This window comes from Ahaetulla prasina, chromosome 4, assembly GCF_028640845.1.
Source record: "Ahaetulla prasina isolate Xishuangbanna chromosome 4, ASM2864084v1, whole genome shotgun sequence".
Lineage (NCBI taxonomy): Eukaryota > Metazoa > Chordata > Lepidosauria > Squamata > Colubridae > Ahaetulla > Ahaetulla prasina.
This window is the reverse complement of record NC_080542.1, coordinates 49,763,070-49,789,637: the sequence shown is the minus strand read 5'-3', so window position 1 is coordinate 49,789,637 and position 26,568 is coordinate 49,763,070. Positions and strand designations below refer to the sequence as shown.

Genomic DNA, 26,568 nt, shown 5'->3' with positions numbered 1-26,568 from the left:
GTCTCTGGCCATTAAGATTGGAAAGATCAGAAGAATGACACAGGGTTGTATGTGTAATTTTCAGACTCATGTCAGACATATTTCTTTTTTATATATAATTTGTCATGTTGGCCTTTGCTAATCTTTCTGATCACAACATATTTATTATTTAAAATATGAAAAAATGATCAACAAGGTGAAGCTTATCAGATCTCCCCCACCCCCCAATACAGCTTGTTTATTGAGAATGTATGTTAATGTAGGCCTAAAGTACAGTTTTACTTTCTCTCACATACGCTATAAATTCATTATACACACCATATTGGCTGCACAAGGAAATGATCTCTACAGGACGGCTTGAAATGAAACTGTTAAATAAGAAAAATTCTTGGTAATGGCATCCTGCATTAATTGTTTATCATATGAGCAAAAGAACCTGAGCATAAAGTGTAGGCATTCAGCTTTGCAGGTTTATGTAGTCTAAAATTTAACAAGCTGGGGTCATTGACTCAACTCCAGTTGGTTCCTATGCTCAGTGGTGTTCTGGTAAATATTTAACACTGACTCTGCCAGCTCCATTGCTGCCACTGTGTGGTGCTGCTAACCACCAGACAGCTGATCTAGGTGTGGTGACTCAGGTCTTCCCTTCTCTCATCTGGCTTGTAAAATTCCAGAAAATTTAAGAATCGGCTTTTGCAAGTACAAACCAGCTCCAGCACTCCACTGATTTATGCTGATCTTAAGTTATAAAACAGATAGAAATACTTTTGAGCATATACAAAGTATGTTTCTTAGTGCCACAAAGTATATAAAAATGATTTTCATACATCAGGAAATAAAAGGCAAGAATTCTAATTCAAAGGATACTGTTTACAGATGCTTGAGTCTAGAATATCTTAATATAAATGTTTATTTTATTACAAATGAAACAAAACAGAAAATCTACGAAACTCCATAACATGTTTTATTGCCATCTTTTTTCCCACAGAAATGTTTGTATCTCATTCATTAGATTAGTTTTTCAGAGCCTAATGTTTAAAGATATATTGGATTATAACTTCCACAGTTTTTTATCTAACATGGCCAGAACATGGTCCAACATGGAGAGGAACAAGATGAAGGAGACTGAACTATTTCAGCTGTACACAAACTATTTTATTCCAAGATATTGTTACCCAGAAAAATAATCAAAAAATTAATGAACTGAGACATTAAGCTAAATAAAAAAAGTACAGTCTTATAAGTACAGTATATTTTCACAAATGAGTTTATTGGGATTTACTGCCAGGTAAAAAGTATATTGTATTTAGAAATAGATGTGGTAAATGTAACTCAATATTAACGATCAAATTAATAAGAATGAAATAGTGAAATACATAAATATAGATTGAAATTGAAAATATGCAGATGTTGAAATATCCATAAATACATACTGCAACTCCTTACACAATAATTAAACACTAACAGAAAGCCAGCAGAGTTTTCTAATTTGAATTGTTCTCATTCACTGGAAATATTCTGTATACATCAAAATTCAGAAATTGCATTTCCATAAGACAATGTGTTTAACCTGAAAATCTAAAAAGCTTCACCTGGTCAAATGACAGTGTGTGTAGAGAGATTACTACTGTGTGTAATCTGTGTGTAAGGCATCATTCTGTTTCCTAAAAACCTTTATCAAATGAAGTAACACAGACAGAACAAACTTGGAATAAAAGATATTGAATTATCTAGGTTTTTTTTTTATTCCCAATTATTGGCCCTGACAAATTTGGTAAATTAAAAGACATTTCAAATGTGTTTTTTTTCTCATCAGATGCAGAGAAACTGAGATAAGAAAATCCTCATAGTAGATTTTCCTCCATCCATTTTTGACCAGAAAGTCAGTCCTATTTGTCAGTATATAAATTTTTCATTCACTTTTTAAGTACTTTTTATGGGCCCCTGACAATCCTCAGATCATGCCGCTGCAATTGGGCAGTAAATTGAGCAACAGTAGACATATAATTTCCTGCCAGCTTTCTACTGAAAAAAAAGAAAAAAGAAATGATGCATAAAAAATTGTATGGTCTTCAGTCATTTAAATTGATAATTTGAAAAAGAATCCTTGCTCCTGTTCTCACAACGTAGAAAACATTTCCCCAAAATTTTAGACTGAGCCACTGTGATCCTGGGTTGCTGAAAAAAATGTGAAGCTTCATCCCTGATTTTTTTAATATAAAGATCATATATTCTTAATACATCATATTACTTTATTGCTAAAGGGAAATTCATGAAAAGAATATGTGGTCCTGTTTTCCAATTCTCTCCTCTGCTATTTCGACTGACATAGGATCAAAACCACCCCACTGCTTTGGGGAAAAATAACACAATTTTTTGCTACTTTTAAGCACTGTTTATTTGTGATTCTTAGATTTTTCTTCTAAGATGTCTTAGAAGTATTTATATCTTAAACAGTAGGAGAAAGTGTATTTTAAATACCATTAAAACATTGTTAAAAGCCAAGATACACTTCCTGGTTTTGCTGCTGAGATGGCAAAAATGGATGTTGCTTACCATCTGTTTGGCCATAAGATATGATTGATGTACCTCATCGGGTTTAGTAGACCACAAATTATGCAGATCTGCCATCTACCTATCTAAGGGCAATTCCAAGTTATCACTGTTTTTATTCCACAGCCTGCTGCTCAAAGCCAATACTTTCCTCATCACTCACTTCTACTATTTTCTACTAATATTATTAGTAGAGATTTCAGGAGACAATTTGTGCTCTTTCAGTTGACTAGATGAGATAACAATTATCATCTCCTTCCATCGATGACATCCACCATGCCTCCTGCTCTTTAGCTGAGCTACTACCAGTCCTAGAGTAATCAAAATCCACTCCATGCAACCGGAATATGAAATAAACAGTTGGTTCTCCTCAGGGGTGAAATCTACTTACCTTTCCTATCGATTCGGAAGTGCACGGGCCACGCATCACATGTTCATGCGGACCCTCTTTGCATGTGCAGAGGGTAAAAAACAGGTTACTTCTTGGTTAAAACCAGGAAGTAATGACGATCAGCTGGGTGAGTGGAGCCATGCGCTGCCGTTGCTACCGGTTCTCCGAACCACCTGCTGCCATCAGTACAAGTTCGGATGAACCAGGCCGAACCAGTAGCATTTCACCCCTGGTTCTCCTTCCTCATGCTTTCAGTTCATGTTGCATGTGTTGGTCTTGACATTTGGATATAGGGGAAAAAGATAATTTGCTACAGAAAGGCCTTCTGTTTGTAAAATTGGCTTTCCTCATCTCCAAAGTCACCCAGCTGGCTTCATGTCTAAGCCAGAACTAGAACTCACAATCTCCTAGTAGCCTGGTGACTTAACCATTAGACCAAATGCCAGTAAAATAATCATGGGAGAGTTAACCATAATTCAGAACAGCCCAGTTGTGCATAGAGTTAAACTAATCCCATCCTTGTCAATGGCTGAATAAATAAGCTCTAGTACAAAATTCACTATTGTATCACAATAGCAATATCAAACACACTTTCAAAATCTTGACTGTCTACAATGCCCAAACCATACTTACTCCTACCAGTCTCTTCAATGGATAAGGGACTAGTGATATTAAGAAGTCTTGTGGATACTAACCAGGAAAGAGAGTTTATGGGGTGCCAGGTCCCATCTGGAGAAATGGAAATGGGGACCTGTAATCTTCAAATAGTATTCTTTGAATTACTTGGAGCCATAATCAAAATAAGGATATTTGATTTGGGTCATCAGCTTAGTCTTGTGTCTTGTGAAAAATATGATAAATCTATTAAGATCAGTCTTTTAAAATTATTTGACTGAACTACTGATTTCTCCTTTGCAGAAAGCACCTGACAGAAGTCATTTGAGATATGTGTCATATATCCAACACACCACTGTCACTTACTAGTTGGCTGTCCATCAAAATGTTTGACCTAATATTGCTGGATCGTTCTTGATTGTTGTACTAGTGAAACCAAGCAAATTATTAGATGGGCACTGACCAAATCATACAAATTTGCTAGTATAAATTCTAGGCCAATATAATGCACATGAGTACCAAATATGGAAATTTATAGCATGAAAAAGAGAATACCCAAAAATAAAATATTTTCTCTTATCCAGATTCTATGACATAGACATTAAATTGCATAAATTTATAAAAACTGATTGAATTATAATTTTATAATTAAACTGATAAATCAGATTCCATGGGCTTATATAACAGTTTTTGATGACCATACAGTATTTACATAGCAAAACTGATCCAGACATCCAATCTCCTGACCAATCACAAATTTCTATATGCTGACAAGTTGGAATAATTGAATCAATTATCCCTTGGCTATTTTCTAATACACTGAGCCATCTGGGAGATTTTCGGAGAGAGAGAGGGAGAGGGCGGAGAGAGAGAGATATCTCATAATGGATGAGGATTGGCATCACCGTGAATGGGTGGGGGGGAAATGTCTGTCCTTTTTATTTCTGCTTCTCCTACTATGGGAAGGTGAAAAGCAAAATGGCTATATCATCAAGATGTCTAGAGATGTCCCATTTTTGTAATTCTACAGGGAGGGCAGTTAACCCTTCATAAGTTATTTGCATTGTGCCCAAAATAATTATTTTGGCCCCAATCCAAACAAACCTGAGGCTTTTTAGGGCTTAATCAACCCCTCTCTGTCCCATCACATTAATTAGCTGGCTCCATTTTCCTATTGGCACCACATTCATCCGCCTCCCCCCACCCATGACCTAATTAAGTATGTCACATGAACAGGACCTGTGTGAAATAGTCCCCATGAAAAACTGCTATATTACCAAATAGCCTATGAATAGCAGTTTCTGCTACATTAAGGGCATTTGGCATTGATGAGGTATTGTTTTTTTAATAATTAGCTAGATATAAAATTAAAGTTATGGCTTCAGAAGACATTTATTAATGTGCGTATTATTGGCCAATCCTACTTAAGATACTTAAAAAATGTTTACTCTGTAACGAATTCTAGTCAGTAAAGTTTCCTTGTAGCATATATTAGAACCTACTTGCTTTTTCTTGAATATAATCCATCACTGATGAATCACTCTTTAATTGGGCAGTTTCTATTCTGCAGCAAGTATATTTAAATTACTGCATTCTTCTCATATTTTTAAATATTATTTCTCTTTATTGTGAGAAGTGCTATTTTGCTATATGAAAAAAATGAGAGAAAATAAGTAGAGAGACCATTCAATTTTGGATGGGGAACATAACTGCTTGTAGCATCACCAAGAGATATTTTATTAATAATGGGGTTGTTGCTAAATAAACCACATTCTTAGCCTTTATTTAATTTAATTGTATCATAAGCAGAGAAATTAAGTCAGGGAAAACAGAGAAGAAAATCTGTAATTAAAACAAAATACACTTTAAAAATCTCTGTTATAATTTTCCTTTTGCACATGTTCTCTAGCTTATTTTAAGTGAGATTGCTCCACATGGGTTTGGAACCAGCTTGGAGGACAACACAGTCAGCTTTAAAGTGCAACAGCTTGACCAGAATGCCATTTTTAAAATTAAAAATAAATATATTTGCAAGTCTTACTGAAGTAGTCAATTTCATGCTTAGTAGCTCATTTATGGTTCAATATATCAAAGGATCTTTGAAAACTGAGTTGAATAAAACTATGGTTCTGTTAACGTGTTGATATTGTTGTGCATATGCAACTTATGAGTAAATAGAGTATATATTAATGTAAACTGTGCTATTCCCATTACTGATCCTATCTTGCTTGCATTGCCTTCTTCATAGTCAATAAGTCACCTGACTAAGTCCACCAGAGTATAGATATCTTAATGTTGCCCTTGAATGGTGTTAGAGTACAAGGAGAAAATACCAGCTACAACTAAACTTGATTTAAAGCTGTTACACTCTTGGATTGGAGAGTCAACACAATGCAGATATAGTGGGAAGACAAAAAAATGCTGCCAGGGCATATTTATACTGTAATTAAATGCAAGTAGGGAAAAGCCTGGAGAAAGGCAGCTCCAGGCTAAATGCTGAGAAGGAGGAATCAGTGTTAATCTTTTTAAAAATAATAATATATCAATCAAAAAGGGAAGGAAAGAGACATTCCCACATCTCTGAGATAAAATAACAAATAATGAGGACAGAATGACTTAGGAAAAAAATAAATGTATTCTATTCTCTTTGAGGAAAAGAAACTCATCACCAGTCACTGACACTAATAGATAAAAAATAAGGATCAAACCATTTCTTCTTCCATGGCATATAATTAAGTTTATTGCTACAGGGAGTTCTGAATGACTTTTAAAGGATTTGATGAAAACTGAGAGGAGAGTTTCAGTCAATAAGCTTGATGCACCAATGGGAAATCCTTCCTCTGTGCTTGAGAATAAAGGTATAAAACCCCTGTCAGAACAGAAAAGGGTGAAAATGCTATTTCAGGGTGCATTTACTACTCAATAATTGAAATCCATATTGTCCTATTAAGTTTTCAAGCTCCAACTTAACTAGAAGAAATTTGTTCATCTATGCACCACTGAACTAAAACTCTGCCTGTTTCTAATAGTAAATTGGGCAAAACAGTGCTTCATAGGGCAACAATTTTTGAACTAATGTATCTCAAATGGGATAACTTACAAAATACATCCAAAATCTGAGACCAATAACTCCTGGGAGATTGAAATTTGGCAGAGTTGTGACTGTTTCAACATTGCCATACTCTTGCACTGCTATGGTCATGCGGTCATCATTTCCAATTCTCTTTCTCAATTTCCCATAAGGAAGTCGGAAATCCCAGACTGGTAGGCAAGTGAGTGGCTGCTGCCAGATGGACGAAGGAGTAAGAATGTGCTGGATGTGCCACACTATCAGGGAGGGTGCATGAGAGGTGTATACATCAGGTTGGGATTGATGCAAAAAAAGTGTACTGGTCTGTGTGAAACACGAGTCAGGGATGCGAAGAGGATATATGAGATGCACTATGTAAGTTTGGAAAGGTGCACAGGCATGTGCAAGAGGTATAAGATAAGGAATGATGCTGGCTGTTTGAAAGGTAGTGAATGAGGTGCATGGAAGGTGCTTGCGTTTTAGGTAGGGAAGTATCTCTAAACATTGACCCAATAGATCATGGGTTATCTAGTTTACATAATTAGAACTAATCGTCAAAACAGCAGTGTTTGAATCTTCATTTCCTTGAGTGTCTAAAAATCAAAGCTGTAAATCAGAACCATAAGAGCAGATGAATCTCCTCTTCTTGTACATGTATAGAACAATCTGTCCTTCCCCAACATGGTACTCTTGAGATTTGTTGAAGAACTCCTCTTATCCTCAAACAGGTAACAATAACAGAGTTGGAAGGGACCTTGGAGGTCATCTAGTTCAATCCCCTGCTCACGCAGGTATCAGCTCTTTGAGATTTATTCAGCCTCCATGAAAAAGAAGAATTTAACTTTATTGAGATAGGGAACAGAATCTTGCAAGTCTGATTCAGTCTCACCCTCTCCTTTTATCCTAGAAAGTCAGAAAGAAGTATCTTTCCAAAGACTAAATGAATACTTCTGTTCTTTTTATTTTTGTAACAGCTTCTGAATAGTTCCCTCGAGGCCATCTCCATGGCTCCATGAATGAAAATAATTGACCCACAGCATCCAGATGGTCATAGATTACTCACACCTGATTACAAAACTTACCATATATTGGACTGCAAGTCTTTAATATATTTATATTTAAAATTTCTCCAACAGATATGCCTCTGCAAATCTACAAAAATGCAAGTGAGGGAGATTACTTGCACTATCTCTTTCATTGAAGTGATATTGGTTGACATGGCTGAGGAAAGGGACAGCAATTTATCTGACAATAGCAAATGTCCAATGGTAACCTAACTGGACAGGCTGCCTTTTGACATCTGTCAGGCCCTGTTCATAGCTGCCAGCCACTCTCCCCAAGTGGAGACCAGACCAACTGTGCTTGAACACAAGGCTTCAAGAACTCTTCTACAGGGATGAAGGAAGAAGGACCAAAGGTCAAGGATTTTGCATACTTCTGGGAGAGAGAATGCAAGGATGCAAGGACTGGCTTTGCACACAAAGCAGACAGAAAAGCTTTTGCACTGATACCATTCAGAGCTGGGATCCAAGTTTCAAAACCTATAGAGCTGCTTTGAGTGCATAGTTTTCTGCATACAGGTTTCACAGAATGTAGAACTAAGTGCCCAGAATTCCTTTTCTCATTATATATCTACCATATGTGCATGCATCATCTGTATATATCTGTATATATAAATATATATAATCTCTGTACCAGGTAACTTACCTCTTATCGCTTTTCCTTTCTGTCTTACCAGCGTGAACGTGGCTTTCCTATTTCTTCAGATGGTTTTCTTGAACTGCTTTTTTATCCCTTGCCCTGTTCACTTCTTATCTTCCTTTGGCTTATGGCAGGGTTTTTCAAAATAGATTCCATGACAACTTGATGGGATTCTGTTAGAAACTATAAATTATATAAACAGTTCACTCAAGCCAAATTTCTATCTCTAGGGTTTCCAGAAATCTTCCTCAGACTTGCTCAAACTGGTATTCTTAGTTGGGGGAAACAGATGTGATGGTGTCCTATGTGGCTTACCTCTAATTATTATATTACCCGTAATAGACAGAATACCATGTGTAGTGTATCCCTCCTTAACTAGGCTGCTACAGCACCTTATGACTATCAAAAATTGAATGGCTGCATCCTTTCCCCAGCTGTTCATTCCCCTTTTAATCCTAAATCCTAAAAGGTGGAATGGGTGTTAATGGAAAGAAGTTGTTATTTGCAATAGCAACTTTAATCACAGGATTCAAGAAGTCAGCTAAAGCAGATTAATGTGGAAAGGAATTGTCTTCACACAACAAAGATTCAGAGGCTATTTTCTAGAAAGTTGATGATTGTTTTCTGCAGTTCTTTTTCTCTTCACAGACTCTACGTTGTTATACAAGCCAGGCTTCTTTTCATTAAATACCAAATGCCAGATATCTGTAGCTTGCAAAAATTTTTAAAGGATAAAGGATATTTGGACCAAATTGGCCACTGCTGACATCCCTATATGTATACTAATATTTGCCATTTATTCTGAACTGGGAAAGTGCAGGGAGGAAAGCAATCTGCATTTTAGGTATAAAAAAGTTACAATAAAAATAGCCATGTGTTTCTGTGAATAATATACCTGCATGCATCATTACAATAACCAGACTGCTCAGGAGAGTGACTAAGACAATACCAGAAGGATGCAGGGACAGGTGTGTCAGAATTTCCACCCAAAATCTTAGGTAAACAAAAACTGCTGTGGAACATTCATTTGTATATAATTTTTTAAAAAAGATTTTTCTGGCTAAATCAAATGCCCCCATTTCTGTGCTGACAGTCAAGAATGAGACAGTCTTAAGCAGGCATTAACACAACTGTTAAAACCAAAAAGTTTGACTTCCTCAGTTTCACTGACAAGGAAAAAAAAGGAAACGAAAGCTTAAGAGATTCACATACACAAAAAGATAATTTGAAACCACAGTGCCTCCTGACATAAATAGCAGCTCATTTAGAGGGTGGGGGGAGGGGGCATGAATTGGACATAAAGCATGGTCAGGTAACTTTAATTATTTACCAACACTTTCTGCCCATCTCAAGGTTCAAAGACTTTAACTAATGGAGATGAAGTCATCTGGATGCCCTATGAAATGACTGCAATAAACTTGCCATTGCACATTAAGAGATCTGGAAGCAGCTTAGGTTGTAGGGTGAATAGGGGAGGTGTGAAAATAATAGCCATATCTAAAGTTCCACTACGGTTGCACACACTAAGGCAACTTATTGTCTTTTCTATCAGCCTTGGGTGTAAAGCGATCCCAAAGTTATGCTTGGCTGTCAGGTAATCTAGTAAACCATTGATCTAATAAACCTCAGTTTAGCAGATTTGGGGTACTAAATCTCATAGCATACCCTGTCCATGCGTTCTCTGTTCCTCTGTGTGTGCTAAAACCTGATTGCCATCCTTCACATCCTATTTATTATTTTATGCACATGTAAAATGTTTGTACAAAATATATCATTTATATAAAAACAAAATATATAATTATGCATGTGTATAGTATCCCATTTATTATTTTACGTGTGCATAAATTCCACTGGGATTAAAGGGGTATTCTATTTTAACAAATACCATACCCCTCCCAATATTAGTCCATTAAAATAAGAATTACACTATATTTAAATTGCTAGGCTACCTTGTTCCTTGGCTAAATGTGCTAGAGATTGTGCTTTAAATTCTGCATAGAGAATAGAATTGTTTCAGTTACAAGAGTTGGCTGTACTATTTGCTTCTATGAATCTCAAGTCAATGACTTCTGAAAGTTCCTGGCCTGATTGCTTTAGGCTTATTGCAAGCACTCCTAATGAAAACAGGATCAGATTATGCCTGGAGTACTAACCAACCTTTCTTTGAACCTCCTGTTTGGGAATGTCTGTTCTGCCCTTTCCATCCTATACTTTATTACTGTTTGAATAATTGTTTCAGACGGTAATTGCTTAGCAGCAAATATCCATTTTTGAAGTGTATGCTTTAATTAGTTTTCTTTTTTCAAGAATGTGGGAGAGAAAAAGAAAGAAAGAAGCACATCCTCAAAATGAAACTTCCTGGTTTGAGTTGGGAGAGCTCAAGTGCCATAACAGAAATTGCAGCATTAGCTGCAAAATGTGATGAAAAACTGACAATTAATTCCTGGATTTCCTCTAGTCAAATCTTCTGCAATTTTAACCTTTGAACTAAGCTGGATCCGAGGGCAATTTTTAGCTTAATTGGGGGAGGGGGTGGAGTACTATAGAGAAGAAAACACATCTTTACTCAGGCAAATTAAAAGACAAAGAATCAATATTTCTCCCCCTCCCTGCTCCATAGTTTCTAAGAAGGAAGTGATGATGCTATCATTGTCATCTCTTAGTTTAAACATATTTTTAGCAGCTCTGAATCTCCACAGATTTCCAATCCTGAGGAGAGGGATGTCAGCAGTATAATGTTGATGAATTGTATAATTGCTGTATTCCACATAAAATATTAGCTTGGATGAGACAAACCCCTTATCTGGAACCTCAAGAAAATACAGTTGCTGGCATGGAAACAAAATAAAACACCTTGAAAACTGAGGGTATGAGGACTGCAGAAGAATCAGGAGTTAGAGACCTAAGAAGCTGGTGGAGTTTACGTAGCTATCATAATTCTTACTTTGTCACTGAGACTTTGCTCAAGCAGTTCAGTACTTGACATTCAAAAGTTCCTGGGAAACCTATCAGGGAAACAGAAGAAGGAACTTAATAGAGAACTAAAGCACAACATATATTTTCTAAATAACTAATTCAGCTTTACAGTAGAAACAAACACTATGAATTGTTCTTGCTGTAAATGAATTAATTTAAATCTTGAGGATGAGGAACAGTTATCTTCTTCCTTTTCTTACTTGTGTATAACGTGCATTTAACTGTTGGACAGTTCATCTTGTGTAAAGCCCTTTGCTGTCACCATAGTTCATAGTGTTGCAGGGGCTTGTCAAACTGATGCTGCTTGGCCACAGTAAAACTATTTTCAAGAACCAGAAAAGTTTCCCTTCTCGCCTCCTCCACACTTGCCTCCTTCTGTCAGGAGAGGCTATCTATGAACATCAGATTTTGCCTTGGATAGGAGAAGGCCTGATTAGCAAAGGAAGAGGGCACCAAAGAAAGAATTGTCACTCTTTCTCTCATTCATTCAAACACAACATACCGGTACTTCAAAACTTAAAGCATTGAATTGTTAGAAAAATAATTTGGGGTTCCAATTCAAGTTGGGGTTATGCAAGAACAAATCAAAATAAAATTCAGACATACTATGAGAGGAGGAGATTCATTTATTCCCCAAAACAAAAAGTTCTTGGGTGTAGGCTACGAGAAAACGGGGTCCAGAGACTTCGTTTATAGGTGGAACTGACTCTTGGTGTGGGATTAAGGGGGCATGGTTTGTGTAGTTGCTGGTTCTAGTGTGTGACTGTCAAATGTAATTGTCCTCCCTGCTTAGATGTGCAGATTGAGGTGCTCCTGTTCAGGATTTTGATCCTGAGGTGGGTGTGAAATCTGTAAAGGAAGATTGCCCTTAGATATAGATTATTATGAGGGAATCTGGCATCTTCCCTTATCCTGAGTGGATTCCTGTCTCCCTGATGGAGCTAGTGATATGCTAAAAAGGGGGGCAAATCAGAGACCTTTTAACTTCCAATAGCAGGACCATAGGAATAAGCCTTAGGTCACAGGTATGAGCACAGGGCATCCAGAATTGTTGGGGCAACATGCAAATAATGCTTACATTGTAAACTGCCCAGAGAGTGCTGTAAAACACTATGGGGCATATACAAATCTAAATGCTATTTATTTCTGGTAGGTTAGACAACTAATTAACTCTTTTTTTGTTCTTCAGACTAAATAAATGTGTATTTTCCCTGTCAGTTTGCCAAGTTAATGCCACTTTTCTGCTGTTTCAATAAACCAAGTCACTAAAATCTATTCATCTGTTCATTTAACCTCTTTGTACAGCTTTTCTTAGCATCAATGCACATTTGGCTTCATGACAAGGGGGGAGGGGATACTGCTCTACTAAGAACTTGTAATCTACAAATTGGAAATAGCAGAAATGTAGGATGAGGAGAGTAAACAAGTAATGGATGAGCAAACAAAGGCCTGCCAAGGATATTTTGCAACCTGAAATAAAGGAGAAGCAAATACTAGAGATGCACCACCACAGAATCCCAGGGAAAGGTAAAGCTCCTTGAAAAGGTTTTAAACTGGTCCAAGTGTCCTCTAAAGCATTTTTTAGACTCAAATAGAAGCACTACACAACTCAGAGGAAACCCACCCACTCTATTTCATACAGAGAAGTCGACTGGATTTGCAAATGAATTTTATTTACAGATTGGCAACAGTTTGCAAGTTAAAGAAGTAAAGGACACACTATGTGTCACAGTGAACTCTGTCCTCTTATCACTATTCACTGCCTCCCACCCAGTACCTTCCAGGAGCCATGCTGGCTATGCAGTTGGGGAAGCAGATGGGGAGCAGCAACATCTAGTGCCTATGGCTGCCACTATTACCACATTCCTTCTTCCTTCCTCCAGAGACTGTAGTTGTTGCTGACCTGCTTGCCTGCTCTAGAATGCCTGCAATCTCCATTCTGTGCTGCAGATCAGTGCTTGTTTGCTTTTTTCCCCAAAATGTGCCTTCTTCACCCATGCACTCTGTCCTCAGGAAGGACATTGGTCAAAGCTACTGATACAATAGCCAATATAATTTAAAACTTAGATTTGTAATTCCAATGTCACATTTATATCTACGTTTCATCTGCAAAGCATACATAGGGTTGTCCTCCCAAAAAAAGAAAAGTAGGTGCAGAAGTTCTCTTGAACTGCCTCACTCACATTATTGCACCTTGAGGAATATTCTTTCTTTTTAATTGGAGGTACAAATAGTATACCTCCAATTAAACCTCAACTAACGACCACAATTGAGGCCAAAATTTACATTGCTAAGTGAGAAATTTGTTAAGTGAGTTTTGCCCCATTTTATGACTTTACTTGCACATTTGTTAAGTGAATCACTGCAGTTGTTAAATTAGTAATATAGTTGTTAAGTGAATCTGGTTTCCCCATTGACGTTGCTTGTCAGGTTCCAGAATGTGATCACATGACCCCAGGACACTGCAACTATCATAAATGTGAGTCAGTTGACAAGCATTCAAGTATGAATCACAAGACTCTGGGGATGCTGCAACGATCATAAGTGCGAAAAATGGTCATGTCACTTTTTTCAGTGATGTTCTAAAAACCATATGCAGTCACTAAGTGAACTGTGTAAGTTGAGGACCACCTGTATATTGATTTACAAAGGCGGCAATTGACACAGAAAATCAGGATAATGGAGGCTTACTGCATATGGTTTTTACTATATAGTGACCTTATTTGCAGCACATACTTTCAACAGGTAGACAGATATGTGTGTGTGTGTGTGTGTGTGTGTGTGTGTGTGTGTGTGTGTGTGTGTATGTGTGTGTGTATGTAGGTCTTGGCGTATTTGGGTCTTTTCCCATGTAAGGTTGAGAGTATCTTGGTGACGTTTCGATGAGATACTTTCAACCTCGCCAAGATACTCTCAACCTTACACGGGAAAAGACCCGAATATGCCAAGACCTATATACCTATACCCGTGAAAATCTACGAAAAAATGTGTGTGTGTGTGTCCCTCCTAAATCACCTTCCAAATGCTGACCTGGCTAGCAGTCAGGACAGCTCATCTGACCTTATGATAGCATACCCATCCTTCAAAACCAACACTGAGCTTCTCTTTCCTTTTACCCAATCCAATGGCTAACTCAAATGAGCAGAACAGTAATCATACCAGTAACAATAAGCCACACTTGAGTTGTATGTTCTCTCCAAATTCTAATATTTGATGCATCACTTCAAAATATGAGAGGGGGTAGAATCTAATCTAATATCTATTCAGAGTATTGGATAAGCTTTCAGTAACAAAGCCCAGACTTAGTATGTCTTGGGAGACATGGAATGTTGTGTGTGGTTGGGATTTTCCTTTCCTTTTCCTGATTTGGGAAATACTTCTTTTCCTTTCTGAATGTGTTGATATCATATTTGTAGCTTGTACTTATGTTTTCATTTTCCTGCTTTTAAGAAGTGGAAAACCCTGCCATAGAAGTTTAGCAATTGAAATTCAGCTATGAAATAGGAAAAACCTTCAGGGAGAGAAAGGAAAAGGCTTTTTAATAAGCATTAGTCTCCTGCAGCTGTTTTGTAACAGGCACTGTCACATCCCCAATGTCAAAAATACAGCTAAATCCTGAAGAAGATAAACCACCCCAAGTCAAGCCTTCAGCACACCCTTTTTTGCTATCCCAGCCAGCTTGAGAGAGTAGTCCTGCCACTAACTGATAGCTCATACTCTGAAAATGACACTCCCATGCCTTTGCGGCTCCAAAAAGGGCCACAAGCTTTTAAAGTTTTGCAGCAGTAGCAGACATGGACAAAGCAAAAAAGGATTTCATGTCTTTGGCAGCATTCTTAGCTCAGATCCACACTGTTCAATTATCAACAGCACAGACCACCCCATCCCCCATTTCTCAAGTGCAGGAACAGACAAAATTGTCCTTGATTTATTCTCAGCTGACTGCAAATGCAGTCTTGCCTGTGTTTTGAAGCTGTTTTCCATTCTGAGCCATCTTAAGTCCTTCCATAAGCTTGATCCATTGCATTTCATTCAAATCTAGCAACATTTCAATTCTGGCTAGAACAACTGGGATCCGTCCCCAGTGTCTGGTCATTATAACCGACAGTGATTTCCTACTGGTCTACAGGAATGTTATTTTCTCAGATGGTCAGAAGCTTTCATTTTTTCTCTTCCAGTTCATCCAGTGATGGTCCATAAAGACCTTGGAGTTTGGTAGTTTTGTGGCCACTATTATTTTCTCACTTATTCATTGCTAGTTTCTATGGGCTCAGAATGAAACAATCTGTTTCTTTTGCTTTGATCACTGAAGCAATAATGATACAAAAGAAAGAGGGGAAAAATCTGTGCTAGAGTCAAAGAAAAAGAATGTAAGAAGGGCTGGTGGTAAAGGAATCCATATGTTGCAAACATATGGAAAAGCAAATGGAACTACTGAGGAGGGAACAATACCGAAAAGAGAAAGCAGGCAGTGATAAATCTATTACCTGCCTACATAAGGATCAATCAGTAAATTATGACTTCCCTGCATTGAGGAAAAAGTCAAGAAATGATCAATTAGGCTTTATACCTGCTATAATTTACTTTATTGTTATTGCACTTTGTACAACGAAATTAAATGCCATCTTCAGTGTACATTATAACTATAAAAATAAAACACATTCTTCGCATTCTATACAATTGAATTGAAAACCCCTGATATTGCATTAAACAATGATCACCAAAACAATGATCTTTGTGGTCTTCAAAGCAATTGTTCAAAGTTGCTAATCTGATGAATTTCCATTATTCAGTATTACAGTAATACTCAGTTGCACAATACTCAATAGCATGGAATTCTAAAATCCAAAGGGCAGAGGTTCCTTCTCCTTCTCCTACCATAGCTTGTCTCAAGGGCAAAGAATGTGTGATGCTATAAGATCCTAGAAAAAAAAAAGACCAAATTTCCTTTCTCTCTTTTTCGTCCTAATGATATATATAGCCATGAGACAATTTCAGTTCAAATGGCAGTTAGAGCAATGGGAAATAATGTTTTTAATCTTCTCCTTCACATCATATTCCTGATCCAAATCTCTTCTACTCAGAGCATCTCTGGCCCAATAAGGGAAAACATATAGATACAGATGATTACTATGTCTTTTCATCTTCCCAGTATAAGATTCCATGAAAGAAGCAATTTAAAAAGAGAAAATCTGGGAGGAGTATATAAGCTCCTTCCTCAATACTAACAGGCCCATTCTGAATCTATGCCCTAACAATTACATTTAGTATTTTAAATATCTAAATCCAGTTAAAGATCTCTGTGTATTATGTAATATAGCCTTAGCCTAGGAGTAAAGTATCTGAATCTATTTTAAAATAGTACCTCTAATCATTATTCTGTAAGAAAGCCAGAACTTCAAATATCCACTATATAAACTAATTTTATCCAAGTTATATCCAAGTTCAGGGCTTTCTGTGACCAAAAATGTAAATGTTTACATTTTAAATATTTAATCAATGTACCTTTGTTCAAGCCATTGCACACTTAACTAGAATCACAAAATAAAAAAATATCTGCAGCTACAAAACTATTCTGTTATGTTCTTTACATTTTTATTGTTGTTCTCTGAAATGGTTAGGGTTACCATGGGTGGCTATATAAGTTATTTAAATGAATAAATATTCCAAATCAGGATATCTGTTAATGCAGACACATTAAAATAACGAATTTGTTGGTGTTGGTGAAACCAATTAAGCTAACTATGTCCGGCTGAACTTATTTATAGATATTTATAGATAAATTGATAGAAATATGTATGAGATACTTGACTGAGATTAGCTGAATTGCTTCAATTGTAGAGGTCAAAATTTTTTACTTCACAATAATTCTGTATCAAATATGTAAGAGAACTTACATATGTAAGAGAAATATTACACTGCCAACATGAATCAGATGTTTATCCTAATTTTCATTTTAGAAATCTCTTTTCTATTGCAAAAAACATCAGTTGAAAAAATATGGTAGTTCTCAAAACTTTTTTTCCATGTCACTGATATTTTTACCCACAATTGCCAGAAAGCTACCAGAATTCCTGAGTATAATATATGGTGTTATATAGGAGTTTAGTTTTAACAAATGTTTCTCACTGCTTGAAGCTGTAGTCCTAAAGCAGGGATAACAATTGGATTTGGTGTGACTGCAGGACATAAATCTTCATTCTTCATGATGAATTTATTCTGTATGACTCAAAACTTCAAACTTTCTGATGCAGTCTAAAATTTAACCTAAAATTGTATAATATACTTTTTTTTGCCTACACGTACATGTAGATATAGGTTGATAATGAGGTATAGCACTTTCACTGAATAGTTGACAGAGGTCAGTCACTTCCTCTTCCATTCCTTCAATCTGAGGGAAGCAGAGAACAAGAAGTTTTGACACCACACATGGTTCTGTGGGAAATGTGGGCTAGGAATAACTACTGAGAGATGTTGCTGGAGAAAAAGACAGCCCTTGATTTGGCCTGGCAAACTTGCAGTTGCCTCTGCTTTTCCCTATCTCTGCACTGTGCTGTATTTGAACGAAGTCTCTCCCTGGCTTTCTCTTAATTTTGTCCTTCATTTCTGTTCCTCCATTTCTGTCACTTATGAGCAGTACTGGAATTTATAATCCAGGGCACAAAAATGTCTGATTCCTTTCTGTTTTGCAAGATTGTTGATATTTAACAAGGTTTGACAGGCTGTTTTTTTTTTAACCAAACAATTCTCTGGACACAGAGAATGGATGACTAGAGGCTAGTCTGTGGAAGAGCAAAAGAAGGACAGCTGACCAACCACATTTTTGCACAAGAATCTGTCTACTAACGAGAGCTCTTTATTTCAGAATGGAACAGCAAAAAACATCAGACATTGATAATTCCTTGTTCTTTGTTGAGTTCAAAGGGCATGAGTGCCATTGAGCTTATTATTAACAGCTCTTAGATGGAGACAATCCTATTAACCAGTTCAGCAGCCTTGCAGTAGCTATAACTGTTATTCCTTTCATTGTCCTAGTTATTTCTGCTCTGGAGAACTCTGGAGATACATTATCTTGAGCTTCTTATGTCTATGCAAATCAGTAATAATTATATTATTATAACTTGTATGTAATGAATGCTGTCTTCAGAATCCTTATTCTTCACAATTTTTACAATGACTCTATAATCCAAGGGAAGATCAGAATCAGCAATAACTTTCTGTATCTTTCTATATCATAGGATAATTAATTTGCTATACCAGTTTGTAATAAGCTCAAAACTGATCTATCCTATTGGGCTATAATACATACTGTCGAATTTTATCTAGTAATGTCTGAATTGCTTAATATGATCCTTTTACTGATCTTGGAGAAAAGCATGATTAACTGATCTCTATGCTACTCAATTAATGCAGAAGGTTTTTAAAATATTAATTCATAATTTAATATCTAGTTCTGAAAGTAGGGAGTCTTAAACAGAATGCTTAGGCCCAGCTCTGAAATTTCTATCTTTGAGCCAAAATATATTTCTTTTTATCCTCAAAAAGTACACACTATGTGAGTTGCAACTTTTTAGTATCAATATCATTTCTATTTAAATTAAGTTTACTTTATTGTCATTGCACCTCGTACAATGAAATTAAATGCCATCTTGAGTGTACATTATAACTATAAACATAAAACACAAACACACATCCTTCACCGCCCTGAGTCCTTCGGGAGAAGGGCGGTATACAAATTAAAATATTATTATTATTATTCACATTCTATACAATTGAATTGAAAACCCAATATTGCATTAGTATTGCACTATGCAGTAGAATTCAATATGGTTACTGCCCTGGGATAGAAACTCAGCCTATTTGTCCTTGTTTTTTTTTTTTTTTTTTTTATATAAAAAGTTTTTATTGGTCAAAAAAAAATTTATGCAAATACATATCAGGTATGGTAAATTTTCATTTTTCTTATACATGATAAGAATTTTACTCAAAATTTTAAACACATACAACAGCCATATGGCAAGCAGGTGATACGAAGTAGCTAAGTTTCAATCTTACATACACAATAAGGAATGGTCAAGAATAATCAGAATATCATACGAAAGAGAATAAGGAAAACCAACACAATACCAAATATCTTTGTCACTTCCTAGTTTTGGATCTCAGAACTCTGGGTTCAGCCTGACCCAACTCCAGGGCCGCAACAGCGGCAGCCGCCTCCGCCCCATGGTCTATAACCTCCCCTTCTTCAATTCCTGGGTCATCTAAATCCAGGAGGGCTTTGTGTTCCTCCTGTCCTTGTTTTTATTATCCTGTACCATCTGACAGATAGCAAACATTCAAAAAAAGGGTGCCCAAGATGTGGATGGATCTTTAAGAAAGTTTTGAACTTTCCTAAGGCATCGGAAGCTATAAAGCTCTTCCAAAGAAGGTAGAGGGCAACCAATGATCATCTGGGCAATGATGTTAACCCTCTGGAGTGCTGTCCTATCTGCCACTGTGCAATTGGCAAACCATACACAATACTTTCTATGGTGCAGTGGTAGAAGGTCACCAGCAGTTTTTCATTCAGTTGTTTCCTGAGAAATTTTAGGTAGTATAATCTCTGCTGGGTCCTTTTGACCAGTGCTGCAATGTGAGTGCCCCAGGTCAGGTCCTCTTTTATGATAAACGCCCAGAAACTTAAAACTGGCCACTTGCTCCACTCGGTCTCCATTGATAAGCAAGGGCTGGATGTCTGATCTATTCCTTCTATAGTCTCTAAGCTCTTTGGTCTTATTGGTGTTAAGGACCAAGTGATTATCTCCACAACATAAAAGCAACCACTCCACCTCATCTCAATAGGCAGACTCATCCCCCCTCCACACCTCAGAGATGAGTCCCATCACTCTCATTTTTCTGTAGAAAAAAGAAGCAAAGTTGTTAGTGGGGGTCCTTGGTGCTTTCTGAGCTTGGTTGTTTTCTTGCAGGTATTTCATTACCCAAACCAGGTAACATCATCATTGCTAGTCCTGATAGCACTGATGATGTTATCTATTTTGGGTAATGAAACAGGAAAACAACCAAGCTCAGAGAGCATCGAGGATCCCTCATTTCAACCCTGAACTATGGATATACTCCTTTATTAGCGAAGTGGTTAATCACACAAAAGTGCTCAAGGCAAAGAACTTTTCATTACACTTTTGCAAATGCCAAGTGCTTGAATATTGCTAAATGACAGGTAAGTCGCTAAATTACAGCCTGCAAGGCAGAGTAAAACGATATTAAAACCTAATATTTGGGACTAATAATCTGGCACTTATGTAACATAGTGTAACAGCAGTAACACCTATGTTTTTCATGCAAATAAACTGGGGTGGAATCCTAGGTGTTCTTTTGAACCCATCAGTCAAAAGATGCTGCACATTCTGCAATTTAAAGAGTTGTCTTAAATAAAATGGATTTATCAGTCTTTAAAAAGCCTTTGCACTAAATCAGGGGTCTCCAACCTTAGCAACTTTAAGCCTGGAAGACTTCAACACCCAGAATTCTGGGAGCTGGAATCCTCCAGACTTAAAGTTGCCAAAGTTAGAGAACCCAGCACGAAATGACAAATACAATTCACTGTTTTATATTCAATTTTACCAGAGAGAGAGGTTTATAGTAGAAGAAAGGTGATCTGACGTTCATTAGTTGTATAGCAGACATATGGCTGAGAGCAATCTTTCAGCGAACATCAGCAATACAGCTCCCTTTTACTAGTTTGCTGGAATGAAAACAGTGTGGCTGCAAGGTTGATGGCGTGGGAGCATAGGGTAGGAAGTCGATTAGTTTTGTAAAATACCTTACGATCTCCAACCTACGTGAAACATACAGCAGCTCCGCGGAAACGGTTCCGACTGTAAAAAGAAATGGTATAGAAAGTATTAATTTCGTCTATTCTCAAATCCGTACCTTTGAGGAAAAGACAAAAACCTCAGTTCCTCCTACTTAAGAAGATCAACTCGGAAGTTCAATATTTACTTTTGGTGCGTCTATGCCGCGGAGAAACGACTTAATTTCTACGCCGGACTCGCTTCTTTCCTCAAAACGATCCTACCCAGAATGCATAGCGCAATCCAGGTGAAGCTGACTGACCAATTAGAAGAAACGTGAAAGCCAGCCGACCAATCGGAAGTGAGTGAAGAGGCGGTGACAAGCGATTTGAACTTCACAACGGGACCGGTGGAAGATGTTGTTCTCAGAGTTCGTTGGACGTTGGGATAATCCTTTCTGTGTTTTCCCCTTTCCAACAGCCGCAAGATCCGGTGAAGTAGTTTAAGTGACGGCCTAGAATTCGGCTGCCATTTCCAGATCTCGTCAGCCGCCGAAAACAGTTGACGGATTGCCTCCTGCACACCGTACTCTGTTCTTGTTGAGATCCCGAGTCGCTACAGAAAGTAGCTGCCGTCGTCTGGGGGAAAGCGGAGTGGCGGTTCAGGGCAGACAGATTTGAAGAAGTAATTTAGGAGTAGCCCTGGTTAATATTAATGTTGTAATTAATAATCGAACATGTTTCAAGTGTTCAAAATCTGTCAGATCTACTTACGAAATAAAGGGATTGTGTGCTTTTAAAAAAAATAATAATAAGGGACGCGGTGGCTCAGTGGCTAAGACGCTTGTCGATCAGAAGGTCGGCACTTCAGCGGTTCGAATCCCTAGCACCGCCTAACGGGGTGAACTCTTCGGCTAAGTAACGGAGATGAGAACCGCCCCTAGAGCCGGAAAACGACGTGTGCTGTGGGACCTTTTATATGCTTCATGGTTATGGATGGTCATAGAGAAAAACTCTGGAATCGCTAGTAGGTCGAAAACAACTCTGATCACATATAATCAAATGCTATTTATTCTTGGTCGGGTTGGCCACAAATTCAAAGTTAATTTGAAAAAGGGTGTTTATATATATACACACACACACATATATGAAGAAGAAAAGAAAAACAATAGGACAGGAACTTTGTGCTCTTATGCTATTATGGTAGACTTTTATTTGCTCTTATGCTATTATGGTAGACTCTTATGGTAGACTTTTCCATGCCTGGCTGTTCTCCAGTTCTATAGTAATGCAATTGGGCCAATGATCTGGAGGGCAAAATGTTGGGACAGGCTGTTCTATACATTCCTAACTCAGCTGTTAACAAAAATCTGACCACTATGCTCATTTTTCATTTTGCTTTTTTTCTGGTTTTTTTTTAAATGTTACAAGCAAGTTAGGAAATTATCTTGGGGTAGCATCACTCTTTTTTTGGGTATTTGTATCACTTTGATACAGAAGCACACTTGGATGAAAAAGAAATATGGCATTTCTACATTCTTTTTCTTACATAGCTTGTTTAAAAGATGTTGGAATTATAATGTTGCATTACATGATCCTATTTTCCTAAACTTTTGTTTCTGATCTAATTCTGGTCTGTCCCTTAAGTTAAAATTGGGTAAGGTGATGGGAATTAGGATCCCTAGGAAATAGCTTGATGTACATGACGTGAATCTTAAGGTAAATGTGAAGAAGCTCCTTACTACAAAGCCATCAGAAGTGATTGCTCTTTTCAGAGAAGACAGGTCTTATTAAAACCCACATTTATAGTCTTACAACAAATGAATGCATTGATTAGCCAGTACAATCAATCAATGAATGTCTTTTGCCCTTAATCCCTTGTGGCTGAGCTGAGTTGTAAATTTGTTGCCTTAGCAGCATTAAAGCAAGCAAATTTATTGTCCTTTCTCTTGGGCATTGAACTTCAAGAAGGTTGTTGAGACTTTGGAAAGAATGTTGAGAAAAGCTATGTGGCTGGATATTATTTACTCTTTCTGTATTTTTAAATGGAATTGCACTCATTCCTGAATAAATAGACATCAGGCATCTGTCTGTCTGTCTGTTATCTATCTATCTGTCTATCTATCTATCTGTCTATCTATCTATCTATCTATCTATCTATCTATCTATCTATCTATCTATCTATCTTGTATAGATTTGTGCTGAACTGTATTAGGGTTTCAATATTCTGATAGCCTGTGTCCAATTGGAGAGACCTTTCAAAAACTCTTAATAGTTTCTCAGGTTAAGAAAGATATGCATCTGATACTGCACATATCTAAATGTTCCCATTTTGTCCCTGACACAGCATTCTCTAATAATGGTGCTCATACCACCAGCTGAAGAAAGCAATGTAACAGTAGTGGTCCGAGTGCAGCCACAGACTCCACGAGAGCAAGTAGGAAACTGGCAAAGATCAGTGCAGGTGCTCAGTAACACATGCTAGTGTTTGACCCTGAAGAATCAAACCTCCTGGGCTTCCAAATTCATGAGTCTGTCTCCCAGAAGAAGACATTTGCAGAAATGGCTACTCGAGCAGAAGTCTTTGAGAACACAACTAAAGAGATCCTGAATGGTGTGCTGAGTAGCCATAATTGTTCTGGTAAGAAATCTATTTTTCTGGCCTCACAGTATGACAGCAGCACAGGAAAAAAAAACTCCAAACAGCATGTTGCCTAACATAAAAAATATAAGAAAAAGGAAATAACTTTCTGCTAACATTCATTGAACTAAATTTTAAGCTTCCATTAATCATATCAGATTGTGTCAGTCTGTTACTTTGCCCTGCTGACTTTAAATGATGTGGATTTAAATCTAATACAGGCAAGATATAAATTAGTAAAAATGCAGTGTCATTTGGTTTTAGTTTAATATTGAAAATATAGCCAATTCTATTATCAGCCTCTTCTCAATACTGAGCAAAGGTAATTTTTGTAATACTTGTAATTAACTCCTTGCACTTTAGAAGAGAATATTTGTATCTCAGGGTTGAACTTTGGCCTTTGGTGTTCTCTGAATTTGATAGTTTTCTTGCAGATAACTAGATAACATCAATGCTAGAAGGTAATAGAGTTTGCTCTTATTTTAGTGGCTTGCCCTGTCAGTGTTAATGGGAGTGCTCTTGGTGATTCCTTGACTAGGCTGTTGTTATTGTTAGCTTGTTTGTCTATGTTAATAATTGCTTGATTGGGTTATTGTTTACTTGATTGTCTGGTATTAATTTGGGTGTTAATCTCTGCTCATATGGGTATTGATTGCTGGTGAGGAGGTGTTTTGGTCTTTTTTGTTTCCTTTTGGTCTTTTTGATTGTCTCTTTTGAGTGGTATATAGATGTTGTTTATCTCTATGTGCTTGTTGATAACTGATTTGTCCAAGTGCCAGGTTTCCAGGAATTATTTGGCATTTTTGAACTTGGCTTGATCTAGGATACTCACAGTTTCTCAATTGAAACTATTGTTGAATCTGTCCATGTGTTGTGATATCAAGGAGTTTTCATCATGTCTTCTGACTGCTACCGTAGTTGGTGTTCATGGATGTTCTCTGCTAGTCTTCTGTCTATTCTACATACTGATGATGGCTGTTACAGTCCTTACACTATAGATTATAAATGACTCCTGTTTTTTCTTCTGGGGCTGCTGGGTCTTTTGGTTTACTTAGGATCTTTTTAAGGATTCCTTGTACTTCATTGGAAGAGGTGCTAGCCAAAAGGTCATAGGCACAATGATACATTATTTCTTCCATCTCCAGGTAGATGCTGAGAATGTGTACATTTGCTACGGGATGCAACAAATGTTTCCTTAGGAATATGAAGATACAACTGTTGAAAAAAATTAATTTAAAAACCTAGTTACAATCTACTGCCCATTTATGTAAGAATAATTCATTTTAGGTGCCATACCTCGTGGATCTTTCTTATTTTGGTTCTTAAAGTTGACTACTTCTGCTCTTGAAAGTTTGTTCAATAATAAAACCTCAGTGATTGCTAGGGGTTAAAAACTACTTGATGGCACATAATCAAAATCAGAATCTGAAATCAATTCTTGGTGTTTGAGTTTATAGAGGAAACCTAACTAAGTTGGGTGAAAAATAAAGTTTGCTGAAAATAGATTGAAGGGAAGAAAGGGATGCATGTGTACTCTTTCAAATATTTTGGTCTCAGGTTTTGGGTAGTTTTAGCCTCTTGATTCTGAAACATCTTTGGATAATATGGGTTATATTTGGGAAGTGTCTCTGAATGATTGTCTTCCTTCTTTTCCAGTATTTGCATATGGTAAAACATACCATGCTGGGATCAGAGAAGGAATCTGGTATCATCTACCTCACCATGAAGGAGCTGTATAAGAAAATAGTGGTTAAAAAGAAAGAGAAACTCTGTGAGGTGCTCATCTCCTATCAAGAGGTATTGTTCATCTCTAGCAACTTCTTCCAGAGAAATTTTGTTACATTTTCTGTCTTAGTAAAATAGAAGTGTTCATGCCTTCTATAAACTGGTATTCTAGTTTAACAAGTCTAGATATGCTCCAGTGGCATAATTATTGATTCAGTGTAGGTTTTATTTAAAAATGTTGCTTTTACTGGGGTAATGGTCAATGGATAGATGAATATTGCATATAGTGTTATATCTGAGATGCTTATAGAAATAGTGGCAGTGTTGGAAATATCAAGGGTGCATAATTATTTATTTTATTTTTATTTAGAGTAGAGGTAGGGTGTTAGAATAGCATCCTGGTCTTTATATATATATAATTATTATTTTATTTTTATTATTATTATTATTATTATTATTATTATTATTATTATTTATTTGATTTTTATACCGCCCTTCTCCCGAAGGACTCAGGGCGGCGTACAGGCAACAATAAAATACAGACACTACAGTATACAATTTAAAATGCAAGTTAAAAAACCTAGAACTTTAAAAATTTATAAAAACCAAAACCCCATTTAAAATTAGTAAAAAATTTAAAATCGATAAAATTTATGTAATTTAAAATTTAAATTTAAAATTTAAGCCAGTCCCGCGCGAATGAAAAGATGTGTCTTCAGTTCGCAGCGGAAGGTCCGAAGGTCAGGTATTTGGCGTAAGCCCGGGGGAAGTTCGTTCCAAAGTGTGGGAGCCCCCACAGAGAAGGACCTTCCCCTGGGGGCCGCCAGCCGACATTGCTTGGCGGACGGCACCCTGAGAAGTCCCTCTCTGTGAGAGCATACGGGTCGGTGGGAGGCATATGGTAACAGCAGGCGGTCCCGTAAGTACCCAGGCCCTAAGCCATGGAGCGCTTTAAAGGTCATAACCAACACCTTAAAGTGCACTCGAAAGGCCACAGGTAGCCAGTGCAGTCTGCGCAGGAGCGGTGTTACGTGGGAGCTACGGAAGCTCCCTCTATCACCCGCGCAGCTGCATTCTGGACTAACTGAAGCCTCCGAGTGCACTTCAAGGGGAGCCCCATATAGAGA

General features: G+C 37.2%; 1 protein-coding gene and 1 long non-coding RNA gene across 5 annotated transcripts in view; one reads left to right on the top strand and one right to left on the bottom strand.

Moving 5' to 3' along the window:
• Window positions 1–29: 29 nt before the first annotated feature.
• Window positions 30–21,383, bottom strand: LOC131197347 (uncharacterized). 4 transcript variants are annotated; one of them, XR_009154938.1, is made up of 5 exons: window positions 21,285–21,383; window positions 21,106–21,160; window positions 11,254–11,314; window positions 2,924–8,492; window positions 30–2,004 (listed from the first exon to the last, which is right to left on the bottom strand). It is a non-coding gene; the product is annotated as an uncharacterized LOC131197347 (long non-coding RNA). The 4 variants fall into 4 exon arrangements; XR_009154937.1 differs by having other exon boundaries at window positions 30–7,426; window positions 8,316–8,492; XR_009154939.1 differs by having other exon boundaries at window positions 30–6,407; window positions 8,316–8,492.
• A 110-nt stretch (window positions 21,384–21,493) lies between these two features.
• The window catches only part of KIF18B (kinesin family member 18B), a 30,072-nt gene continuing 24,997 nt past the window's right edge, over window positions 21,494–26,568 (top strand). Inside the window, 4 exon segments of the mRNA XM_058182693.1 lie at window positions 21,494–23,549; window positions 23,552–23,716; window positions 25,373–25,385; window positions 25,387–25,513. Coding sequence (XP_058038676.1) covers window positions 23,435–23,549; window positions 23,552–23,716; window positions 25,373–25,385; window positions 25,387–25,513 — 420 coding nt within the window. The 5' untranslated portion in view covers window positions 21,494–23,434.